The sequence below is a fragment of the Lytechinus variegatus genome, chromosome 3, assembly GCF_018143015.1.
Source record: "Lytechinus variegatus isolate NC3 chromosome 3, Lvar_3.0, whole genome shotgun sequence".
Lineage (NCBI taxonomy): Eukaryota > Metazoa > Echinodermata > Echinoidea > Temnopleuroida > Toxopneustidae > Lytechinus > Lytechinus variegatus.
Window position 1 is genome coordinate 18,439,468 of NC_054742.1, and position 13,160 is coordinate 18,452,627.

At 35.3% G+C, this 13,160-nt stretch overlaps 1 protein-coding gene across 2 annotated transcripts in view; it reads right to left on the bottom strand.

Moving 5' to 3' along the window:
• Window positions 1-11,150, bottom strand: part of LOC121410388 (protein OS-9-like) — a 36,290-nt gene extending 25,140 nt beyond the window's left edge. For both annotated transcript variants that reach the window (XM_041602437.1, XM_041602436.1), the window contains exons 1-3: window positions 10,932-11,150; window positions 2,006-2,176; window positions 111-251 (exon numbers count right to left, since the gene is read on the bottom strand). In XM_041602437.1, coding sequence (XP_041458371.1) covers window positions 111-251; window positions 2,006-2,176; window positions 10,932-11,087 — 468 coding nt within the window. In that variant the 5' untranslated portion in view covers window positions 11,088-11,150. The remainder of the gene's footprint in view (window positions 1-110; window positions 252-2,005; window positions 2,177-10,931) is intronic.
• Window positions 11,151-13,160: the final 2,010 nt, after the last annotated feature.

The window sequence follows — 13,160 nt, forward strand, 5'->3', positions numbered from 1 at the left end:
TTTTGGGGGTTTTGAGGGCTTTGTAGTTTATAAGCTTTTGATTTTGAATAAGAATTTTCTATTTCACTTTTCGCCTTGGTTAAATCTTCTTCATGGAAATGACTACTTACAGAATGGCTTTTGTTTTTCCAGTCCATTTCAGATTCAAAGACGCCAATAGTGATCACTTCCCCTGAAACTTGACTATTTTCTAGGTGAAATTGTCGAACATGTTTTCCATAGCAGAACTCATATGTCCACCAATCTTTGTTCTGAAAAGCAAAACAGAAAATCAGTTTTTATTATGTCCAACCAGACAGACTGCTCATCAACATTCATGTATACACCATCTTGGTGACAGGAACACACACCCTTATTATTGTAATTATTTATCCCAAATAACATTAAAAAAAACTAGAACGATCACTGAAGGTGATTAATACCCCCACCCTACACTGTTACCATGGCATCAGTTTCCAACACATGAAAAAAAAAATGTCTTACCCATATTTACCCCAAGATCTATATGTGAGAAAAATATGAGAATTAGTTAAAAACTGAAGAAATAGTTCAAACCGCAAGACTTACGCCAAAATTTTTGATATATCATACATTATTACCATGGCAACACAATTTCTGACACATGCAAAAATATGTCCTGCACATCTTTATCTCAAACCAATGTGTGAGCCAAATTTCATGAGAATTGGTTGAAAAGTAATCAAGTAGTTTGAATTGAAAGATTTTACCCAATGTGGGGCATTAACATGTTGCTACCATGGCAACACAATTTCTGACCCACCAAAAATATGTGTGTTGCACATTTTTACCTGAAAACCAATGTGTGAGCCAAATTTCATGAGAATTGGATGAAAATTTGTGAAGTACTTAAAACTTCATTTTTTTACCAAATTTTTTCCATATAATATGTGATTACCATGGCAACATGATTTGTGACACACAAAAAGTATGTCTTGCATATCTATAAATCAATACCAATGTGTGTGTCACATTTTACTAGAATTGGTTAAAGGTATTTTTTAACTTTGTGAGCAGCTGATTTAAAAAATTCTCAAACCAAGATGAAACATGTGTACAATTTATTAGAACTAATAAACCCTGAAAACAACCATTATTGAGGTGTCTTATAGACACCTAAATAGTACACATAAGTGTATGGGATGAAATTAAAGGTAAATGCTAGTTTTGGTAACGATATCAAAATGAGTTCATACAGAATCAAATGAAATGACAACCAAAGTGTTTGTTTGTATAAATAAAACGTATGTGCCAAAGGATTCTGGAAGAAATTGTGTAATTGCTGAGAAATCAGCAAATAAGCACAGGATTCGGGTAGAGCATCGGGCCCGACATTCAAAGCATTAATTATACACTGTCCCACGTGCGCTTATCTGTGTTGGGGATCTTCGGTGTGAACATTTTTCAGCGTAGATTTCATTAAGCCTTGTTTTACAGACTTTCTCATGAAATCAGTGTTTACTGCAACTACTGGAACTTCTCTTTAAGATTGTGTTTCTGGTCACTTTATATTTCAATTTTTGAAGCACTAAATATTTATTTTTGAATGCAATTTTTTCTGGGCTTCATTTTTGTAACATATCACAGACACAGGTGACAAGTGTGACCTTCTAGCTCAGATTTTTTAAAAGTCAAACCAATGTTAACCAATCACTTTAAAAACTTTTTTACTTTTTTGCCAAAACATACCAATACCATGGCAACACAATTTCAGACACATGCGAAAAATGTGCCTTGCACATCTTCATTCCAACACCAACATGTGTTTTAAGTTTCATGAGAATTGGTTAAAAATTGAGGAACTAGTTCATTGCACAAGATTTGTACGCTGATTCCAATGTACCCCTTCAAACTTCGTTTGGCAGGGGGTATAATAACCTGAAACTCACATTGAATGTTTCACTGTAATGTTAAAAAAAATAGGGGTTAAGTTTGAATGGCTAAACAAGTTTTGGAATTACTTCATCTCATGAAGAGTATGAAATACCTTGAGCAAGCAGGGTGCAAGTTCCATGGGTTTGAGAAGATCTGATATTCCTGTTTCAGCAGCAGACTTCTCTTCTTCTTGCACTTTACCAACATCAGCAACATCAGGGAGTTGGCATTCATAACGCTGTCCAAACTTAGAACTCAAGTAAACTACCTCGGTATGGAGTGGCTGCAATAGAAACATTAAATTAAAAAAAATGATATCCAGACTTGGTGGCTAAGTGGTACAGTGCCAGTCTCTTAGAGAGGACATCATGGGTTTGATTCAATCCCTGGGAATCATACCAAAGACTTTTTTAAATGGTATCTTCTGTCTTCTTGTTTAATGGGTGCTCAACATTTGAAAACGAGAAGGGCAATACCGGTAATAATAATATATTATGCAGACTGCTGGCTTAATCTGCTGGCTTAAGTGTGTTTACCATTAGCCTTTCCGATATTGATTTGTTTATGATAGCCTTTTTGATGTGTTTACAATAGGTGTTTTTATGTACATGTATTTACAAAAGTTTATTTTTCTTCTTGACTCGCGAGATTGCTAATGTTTGCTGTGGATCCAGTCATTATTATCTTTCCCATTACCCAGAATTTGAAGCATGCTGCATGCATGCACATTGTTAATCAAAGCCTGAAACGTGGAGGACAACCAGCATTTCCAATCTCCAGATTTGGTGGAGTTTTGTTGGTATGATTAGATAGTTTTATATTGTTTTGATCCATTCAGTTAGGTGCATGAGATTGCAGGGTTTATGTATAATGTCTATGGGGATAGGCTGTGATACATGTGTAAGAAAGAGATTGTAGGGGATGAGCTTACTGTGGCAGCCCGAACACAGTGTTCAGGCTGGGCATAGCAATATTCCAACTGAGGATAAAAATATATAAAAATTACATTTAAAACAATGTAATATAACAAATCTATATATACTCACAAAGCATCTCCTATCATGCACGGTCATCATTGAAAACAAGAAACAAGATAATCATTAATGATTATTGATTATCCAATATGGCATATGCCCTTGTATACATGTATGAATACAAATTGCGCACCCTCTTTAGACAAAAAATTCAGAATCCCTGAGTGACCTCAACTTTCGTTGACGAGAAGAAAAATGGACATTTAAATTTCCCCAATTGGTGAATAGGCCTACTTGGGAAAAGTGGATTCACATCGTTCAGTATTAAAGTGACATAGAAAATGTTCATTCGATTTTAATCAATTTTAGTCCCATTATGTATTATCCCATGGAAGTGTTGCATGCATTGTGTCTTGATTTTCCTGTGCGCAGTGAATGTAATGTTTCCATGGGTGTGTCACAACCAGCATAAAAGGAGGATGTGTGTAAGGCTATGGCAACAATGTTGATGCCAAATTTGAAGCAAGTTCTCTAGAAAGAAGACGGAAATAATCAAGAAAAGAAAAGGTAAGTACCACAGGCCTGTGAGTCGGGTTTCAAAAAAATAGCGGAAAAATCTGAAAATTTACCTTACTATATACTATCGCCAAGCCGCTGCATTTGCCCATCACGATTCACGGTGTATTCTAGACCAAAAGCTTTAGTCTCTGTATTTTGGTTGTTCCGCTGAACTGCGTCACCAATACATAGACTGAAGAGCTTGGAGGCCCTTACGAACAGACAACGTATTTTAGCAGTAACGTTAGATCTAATAGTGGAAACCTGATTCTCCGATCGTTTTTTTTTTACATAAAATGTCACATTATGAAAAAGAAATCACATCCATACTTACGAAAAAATGTTAAAAATTCAGAAATATCGTACCTTAGACCGCAGTTACTGCTAATTCCTTTGAAATAATGATCGAAACATCGTCATCTTCGATCCTTTCGTTGGTCATCGTAAGTTGCCATCTTGGATGACGTCATCATCCTTACAGACTTATTTACCAGTCGCAAAAAATATCGCGATTTGAGCCGCTGCTTTGCGCTTGTATGCCAACAACGGCAACGGTGCACGGTGTGATCCGCAGCAGTTTCAGCATGTTCAGAGTTACATATACTAAAAATTCGAAACTTCGCGAAGGCAAAATACAAAGCCCCGTATTCACAACACACACATTCTGCATTATATATTCATAAGTCTCTACGTTTTAGATTGCGAAATGATCTGATATGTGTTAAAAAAACCATAGAAACTTTATTTGTAGAAATACTATGCAAACATAAACACAAGATCATTGGTGTAACATACCGCCCTCCAGGACAATCAATAGAGGAATTTCAAGTTGAATTATCTAATATTTTGAACAAATCGAATGTTCTAACTCTAACTCTTGTTTTATAATGGGAGATTTTAATTTTAATTTGATTAATAACAACTCCAACAGTATTGAAGATTTTATGAATCTGATGCTTACTTTTTCTTTACGTGCAACCATTTTCAAACCCACCAGAATCACTAATTCTTCAGCCACCCTACTTGATAATATTTTCACAAATTCCACTGATTTCATTAATTCTGGAATTTTATTGGCAGATCTAAGTGATCATCTTCCAGTATTTCTTTTGTTACCTTCAATCTCCTATTATAATGACAAACCTGCTGATACTCATTACACTAAGAGAAGCTTTGATGACTCATCGTTACAGAACTTCTTTATCAAGTTGTCTAACTCTCAATTTGATGTTAGTTCAAGTAACAATGTTGAAACAAAGTACAATCATTTTTTAGGTACATTTTTACGTCATTACAATTACTGCTTCCCCATAAGAAGCTATTCCATAAAGAAAAGGAATAAGAAACCATGGATGACTAGGGAACTTAGAAAATTATGTATTAAAAAGAATAATCTATACAAGAAATATATCAGAAATCCAACAAATTTAAATGAAATTAAATATAAAAAATACAGAAATTATGTGACTTATCAGCTGTGTAAAGTCAAATCTAATTATTACACACAAGAATTTAAACAGGTCAAAGATAACATCCATTCTACATGGAAATTAATAAATAATATAATGGGTAAGAAACTTAATTCTAAACCTATTGACTCAATTATTACTCCTGATGGTCAAACATTGTCTGACAATTCACTTATTGCGAATGCATTTAATAATCATTTCGTAACTATTGGTGAAAAATTGATAAATCAACATACTGCTATTAACTCGTCATCTGTACCTTCATTTCAGGATTACATTCCACAACGTAACCTGAAATCTATGTTTTTTAAACCAATAACATGCAAAGAAATTTATGAAATTGTGAAAGATATGCCAAACGACTCTAGTCCTGGTATGGATTCAATAGTTGTTAGAGTATTGAAAAAAACAATCTCATTGATATGCATTCCATTATGTAATATTTTTAATTTAAGCATATCAACAGGTACTGTTCCCAAATATTTGAAGATTGCTAAGGTCACTCCTATACACAAAAGTGGAAGTCGAGAAAATATGAACAATTATCGTCCAATATCTGTACTAAATATACTTTCTAAAATACCTGAGAGATGTGTGTATAACAGGATTAGTTTTATTGATGAAAATGATATATTTAACAACCAGTATGGATTCAGGAAGGGGCACTCCACATCTTCAGCTGTCTTGGAGCTTACACATAAGATACACAACTCTATTAATAACAAAGAACATACTCTAGCAATATTTATTGATCTCTCTAAAGCCTTTGATGTTATTGACCACTCTATTCTGTTAAAAAAACTAGATTACCATGGAATAAGGGGCTTGCCACTCAAATGGATCACACATTATTTAACCGATCGAGAACAAATTACTATATTTAACAAATGTGAGTCAAGCTCCAGGACAGTGAGATATGGAGTGCCCCAGGGTTCAGTCCTCGGCCCACTCCTTTTTCTGTTATTTATAAATGATTTACCCCAATGTTCAAATATGCTTAATTTTGTGCTATTTGCTGATGACACGTGTGTCTCTATGTCTGGTAGTAATATTGATATTCTGTTCAGAGATATGAATTTACAGCTTAAAAAGATCAATGAGTGGATATCAGTCAATAATCTAATTGTGAATACTTCAAAAACCAATTATATGTTGTTTAGCACATGCAGCCATAAGATAGACAACTTAAAATTATACTATAATAGCTTTGAAATTACTCAACTTCACAATGTAAAATTTTTAGGTATTTATTTGGATGACAATTTATCTTGGAACTTTCATATTAAACAGGTCTGTAATAAGATTGCTAAAAAGATTGGGGTAATAGCTAAACTTAATTTTTTGCCAAGTTCAGTTCTAAAAATGTTATATCATGCTTTTATCACATCTACCATTAACTACATGTATGGAGTGATTGCATGGGGATTTACAACTAAAAGAAATATACAGAAAATTTTTACTTTACAAAAACGAGCAATCCGTCTAATAACTCATTCCAATTACCTCTCTGAAAGTGCACCTCTTTTCGAACGAAACAATATCTTACCGATTCAGAATATCATATCATTACAGACCTGTTTATTCATGTACCAATGCCACAACCATATATGTTACCTAAGTCTCTTCAAGATTATTTCAAAATGAATAATTTATATCACTCATATCAAACTAGAAATTGTAACAGTTATCACCCTCCTTTGCCACGCATAGCTTTAACTAGACGATCTGTTTTTTATTTTGGACCACTCTTTTGGAACTCATTACCGAATTCTGTTAAATTATCAAAATCTTTAAATCAATTCAAACGTGCATGTCTTCGAAACAAAACACTTTTAAACAACTTTATTGTAATGATTTGTTTTCACCCCCCCCCCCTCCCTTCTCTTAGACGTATTTGTAATTATGTTATGATTATATTGTTTGTTTACTTTACATGTATTAATATGATTTATTCTTTACTTTAGGGGCCAATTTAAACAAGCAGTTATGCTTTCTTTGACCCCTCCACGTGTAATATATCTTTTAATGTCAATGATTTGTACATACGTATATTGTTAATTGTGGAAATAAAATTTGAATTTGAATTCTGCTAGCATCCATTTACCTAGACTTGTTTTCCAGCCGTTTTGGATAAAATAGCGGAATTTTGACTTATGAAAAACGAAAATGGAACACAGGAAAAAAGCGGAAATTGAAATCGGTCTTAAAAATGAAAATAGCGGATTTCCGCTAAATAGCGGAGATTTCACAGGCCTGGTACCAATCATACATTATTAGATCTACTCAATAAGTGCTAGGACCTAATGTAGACCAAAAGCTTCAAGTCTCTGTATTTGGTTCTTCTGCTGAACTCTGTTGGCTCTACTCACCAATTACTGAGACCAAAGTTCTAACTTGATCTGTACAGGGACTCAATGGCCATATGTTTATGTTTAAACCAGTGAAGTGGGAGTTGCACCAACTTGACATTCAGGTAAGTGTAGCGGTAGTGAAGTGGAGTGGAGCCTAAGTAAACAAACATTACTTGAGGTAGCCGATACCTTACAACTCCCCCTCAAAATTCTGTCAGGACATGGAAATCATTGGCAATTACTTTCTCCCGACAAACATTTAAAAAAAAGACTGCTTCAAGTACCCTTTCATTCCAAGGACTATAGCAGAATGGAATCTGCTACCAGTACTAGTAGAAACATGTCATCGTGGAGCTCCCTGGGTTAGATGGTAATGAACCCTTCAGTGGGTTTTGTAGGGACAGTGATTTTCCGTTTCTAAAAATTGCCTTTTCCGTTTCAGAAAATCTCAAATTCCGTTTCAGCATGTCTGAAAACGGAAATTCTGTTTCCCCATAGACTTTGTGTACAAGAAAAATCGACAATTCTGTTTACATAGAAAACCAATACGCAACGAGTAGCGATGTCAAAATGCAAGCGCTGCTCAAAATTTGCATCTCCCAATGTACTAACATCGCTTTAAAATCCATATTAATCGAAGAGATTCGAGCTCATAAAATATTTAGGGAAACATAATCAACATGAATATATTCTCACCTTTCATATTATTACCATTATTTTATTGTTAAATGGGATTTTATCGCTGATTTGGGGACTTTTCGGACATCGTTTTGTGCAGTCGACGACTTCCGAATATCCGCCATTTTGGATTTGATGAATCACCGTGATCATTATATTATGACCGAACGTAGAGGGCAGCAACACACGGCCGGATTCAGCCTTTATGCGGACGTAAGTGTAAACTAATTTGGATACGATCGAGTGATGGAGAGGCTCGAGTGTAGTTACGATGTGTTGATTGTCATGATTGTTGTTGCAAAGTGAGATCGTGTTTTTTCAGTTAATATTCGTATTTTGTTGAGGATTTGGGATGAATTTCTGTTGCTTGTTTGTGCATTTGAGAAAAAACATGTTTTCCGTGATTTTCCGTTTGGAAAGCCACTTTCCGTTTCAAACAGCCGATTCCATGAATTCCGTCCGTTTTCCGCGATCGCGGAAAATCACTGTCCCTAGTTTTGTCCACTCCTAGTACCAATGAGGTCCAAACATTAACATGTATGGACCCCATTATCACTTCATAGGATCAATTTTGGTCATTGACTTGCGATTCGCATGTATTTCATTATGACGTCATCGAGCGTCTGTAACATTGGCGAAGAACAAAATGAAAAAAAGATGGCGGCGTAAACATCGGGCAAGCCTCTTCCGTCTTGTCATGATATTTTTCTCATTTTTTTGAAGAATTCTTCCTTAAAAATAAAATTGATGGCGCAGAAATGTCGGAAATGAAGTTGCATCCCAATTCCCATGTACATGAAATTTTAGGGCAAGATCTTTTAGAAGTAGAAATCTCGGGGGCGAAAGTTTCAGGTTTTGGCGGCCTACACGCACGTGAATGGATAGGGATACCTGGCTTTGTTGAGAGTAATCTTACGTTAGTAAATGATAATGATTTTTACTCTCTAGAAGCCTCCTGAGTCCTGGCTAGCCTAGTACCGGTACTCCTCCTAGACCTAGTAGTAGTAGTACTAGTATTAGTACCATTCATAAAATAGCTCTGCATTTTTAAGCATCGTGATTGGCCAATACGCGTCACATGACATCCAACTTTTTTGGTCGTGCAAAAGGTGCACAGCGAAAATTGATATTGCACGCTCGAGCAAACCAGTGCGGTAGAAGTCCCGGGAGAAGTCCAACAAAACTGTAGTGTAATGCACTTGTTCACTGCTACCACCCTTCCTGTGGGGAATCTACAGGTAGGACCACTCGTCTCGTGTGTGAAGGATTCATATGCACCTGGTGCACGCGAATCTTTCACACCCTTTTTACTAAAATAACTATGACTTTACATCGTAGCTAAGCATTATATTTACGCTATGACACTTACCGAACCATATGGATCGTTTGTTGAATTCTCTTTGCCGTTTTTTTAAATAAAATAAGAGCATTTTTCGTGATATTCACGTAGAATACTTCTGCTCAGCGTGGATATCAATTTTTGCCGAAAGAGGGCGCGCGATATTATTCACAAGCCGGTAGGCACTTAAGAACCAAGTTTGAAAGGATACTCTTAAAATTATGTCACTCTCGCCGATGAATATTCATTAGATCGTGGTCGTGCGTGTTCAATACACACTGAGTGCATGCATGCAGAGAGTTTGTATTGAACACGCACGACCACGATCTAATGAATATTCATCGCGACAGTGACGTAATTTTACGAGTGTCCTTTCAAACTTGGTTCTTAAGTGCCTACCGTACCTTTGTTTACGGTCTTGCAAGCTAGCTGCATTCTAGGTGATCAGCATTATTTTCTTGCTCGTTCAATCCACTTTCATCATCATCTTGTCAAAAGATGGCGTACTTTACCAATAAGTATATACATGAGATGCAACCTGTTGATTTTTGGTACAATTTCCTATTATGCGCTGACGACTTGAATTGAGAATGTTCGATACGAAAAATTGCTTTTTGAATGTTGTTTGCGTACTTTCCACCGCAGTATTAAGGACGGATCGAACGGAGTATCCTGGTTGAGACTTGGAGGTAAGCGATAAAAACACTTTTATAAATAATTTCCAATTCATTTTTAAAACAAACTTAAATCATTAAAAACAAATTCCATAGTGGAGAAATACTGAAATGTTTGGCGTTTTTCATTCCCTCACATTCGTGTGATGAATGAAAACGTCAAAGTCCACTATGAAACCACATGCGTTGTGCGAGGTTAGTATTACTAACCTCGCATGTTGTGTGAGTGGGTAGGACTATGGTATGCCAATGTTGTACAGAGCACACACTTTAAAAAATCATTAAAATATCACTTTTGTGACCAAAATTACTAATTTCCATACAGTTGCAATTTATTTTTCATTAGTAACTTGTGAATAATTTTTGTATTTACCAGAGCGCTCAAAAACTTGAATTTGGGGCATATTTTTTGGTACGCCCTCTATTGGTGGAAAGTAATATGGCAAGAAAATTTTCATTTTTTGATCTCTATTTTTAATTAAGAAAAAAATAATTTAAAGAATCAAATTTAAATAAGAGTCAAGTTGTATGAATAATAGGTGTAATGGAGACTGTCAGTGTAAAAGAATCAAGCATTTGCCCCAAAGAAAAAGAGAAAATAAGCCAAACATTGCCACCCTTATTTTGCCACACATGGAGATATAAGTGAGAACAAGGTTATATCATAATGAATGAGTGGTGTAATGTAACTTTTAAAAAATTTCTTTGTGTTGCTATTTTATAAAACAAATAATCATATTGCACTCGGTTTGTCGTGCCTCAAACTTTAAAGTAAATGCAGAGAAAGCTCGGTTTCTTCAGATGATGCACACTGGGCACTCGCCGCAAGCGGCTTGTGCACAGTGCGGCATCGATCTAAACAGTAAACTAAAGTAAAGAAACCTCGCGTGCTCTGCATTTAAATTCCACTAACGCACTCGACTGCATGCATTATGACATATAACAACACGTAAAAATATACATATGGGACCGTGCATAAACAAATCTGTACTTACTCTTCCATATAAAACAGGATTTTCAAGGATATCTATGTCATAATGGATACTTTTGAGTTCTTCTATATCCAAGAAATGTACTGATGTCCCTGCCAACATGGTAATGTTGGTTAAAAACAACGCGAATGCGAGGTTTTCTATTCGCTTCAATCCCATCTTCGTGTTTCTCAGTCTCACGTAACGAACTGATCTGAAGGTTCTCTGTTTACTTCATTCCTGTGAATTGCGCTAGCTGCATGCATGCACCTGCTATGATGATTTGCTTGCGTGTGATTGGCTCGCGCTCAATACGGATGCCTGTACTGTGGATGCGTTTTGGATCGGGATGAGATTATTAAAAATAAGAAATACTGTATTATTTTTTGCTAATTCTGCAGGCGTGCTAAATTCATGTGCTAAATTTTTAATTATTAACACAGAGCAGGCTGTTTAGAGAATAGTTGAAAATCAAAATGTTATCTTTAAAAAGAGTGATCAAAGGCCAACTCCAGAAGAGAACCGGGCATCATGATTGTCAATACAAAAGTATTTTGCAATCAAGCTTAGCAACAGTAAAGATCAGCCTGGAACAAAATAAGTCGATAGACCTACAATTAAGATGAATAGTCAATGAGAGTGAATGCTATATAGACTCTGTTCTATTATTATGTATTTATCTATTATTTTGTTATTATTATTATCATTATTATTGTTATTAATGTTATTATTATTGTTATTATTATTATTATCATTATTATTATTAATATTATTATTATTATTATAATCATTATCTGCTAGTCAGGACAATAATTTGTTAGGTTATAAAAAAAAAGTGCAGGTCAATATGAATAAAATATACTGCTCCTGATTCCAGGTTTCATTATTGTGTTTTAGCGAGAAATGCATCTATATCATGTTTACAAAAAATGTGATGAATATAAAAAAAAAATCAGCCACGTGCTCGAATTATTTTGATTAGTGAGATGCGTATCCTATTCATTTATTCCCACTAATAGCTTTTTAATTGTCCCCTTTCAAATTAGTATATCTATTTCAATTCACTCTTTATCATTAGCACTGTTTCGTATCCTGTTCACGATTACAAACAGCGCATTAAAACAAATAGATGGAAGGTAATGTCTAGAACACGTTGGATGGAGCTAAGAGAAAAGCTCTCTATTTTTTTAAACATTGACAAAATAAATATGTTGAATAACACTATTGGTATGAGAAACTCAATATCATTATCATAAAACTCTACTCAGAAAATAGTATTAAAGAAATTATTGATGTGAACGCAGTGGCGTACCAGGCATATACTTCGTCAAGGAGGGGGGGGGGGCAAGTGACAAGGATGAGCCAGGTGGGGGTAGTAGGCATGGACGCCATGCGTACAATTTTTTTCAAGGGAGGCTGATAATCATTGCCAAAATATCAACTTGACAGTTTTTCATTTTTTGAACGAGCGAAGCGAGTGAACATTTTTTCAATTATTATTTAGCCTTTTGCATGATGTGAAACGTGCAGAAATTATACATTCGGTGATAGAATTACCAGTACACGAGGATATTTGGGCACCTCGCAGTCCTCGTTGCCCTGTATTTTGCAGCCGTGCCTTACAATTTACACTGAAATAATATTAAAATGATAATTGCGAGCACAAAGCGCGAGCTGATTTTTTTCTGAATATTTAGACCTGAAACGATACATTTGTCCACTTAATTATGAATAGGATGATCTTCCTTAATAAATTATGCAAGGGCGAAGCGCGAGCTAAAAATTTTGACACTAGACATTCTAAGAGTGGGTATTACAGAGTGGGTATCTAAACAGTCGTGCGGGCGCGAAGAGCGAGCTAAAATTTTTGATATTCCGACTACATATTCTAAGCACTTTTTCGTAAAGGTTATGAGCAAATTGGTTTCTAACCGAATAATTATGTGAGCGCGAAGAGCGAGCTGAAAATTTGTGATATTCCCCCCTGAAAAATGGACATTCTTATAGCACTTTTTTCTTCTTCTTTTTTTTTTTACTATGAACAAGATGGTAGTTAATAACAATTAATTGGTGTGAGCGCGAAGCGCAAGCTGAAAATCTTTTATACTTCCACCTGAAAACTTTACATTCTAAGCACTTCATTTAGTTATGAACAGGATGGAATATATCCCAGCAAACATAAAATGTTTTCAGAACGTTTTATTCAGGTCCCGTAGGTCCTCGTCTGAAATATACATTTAGAAAACGTTCATA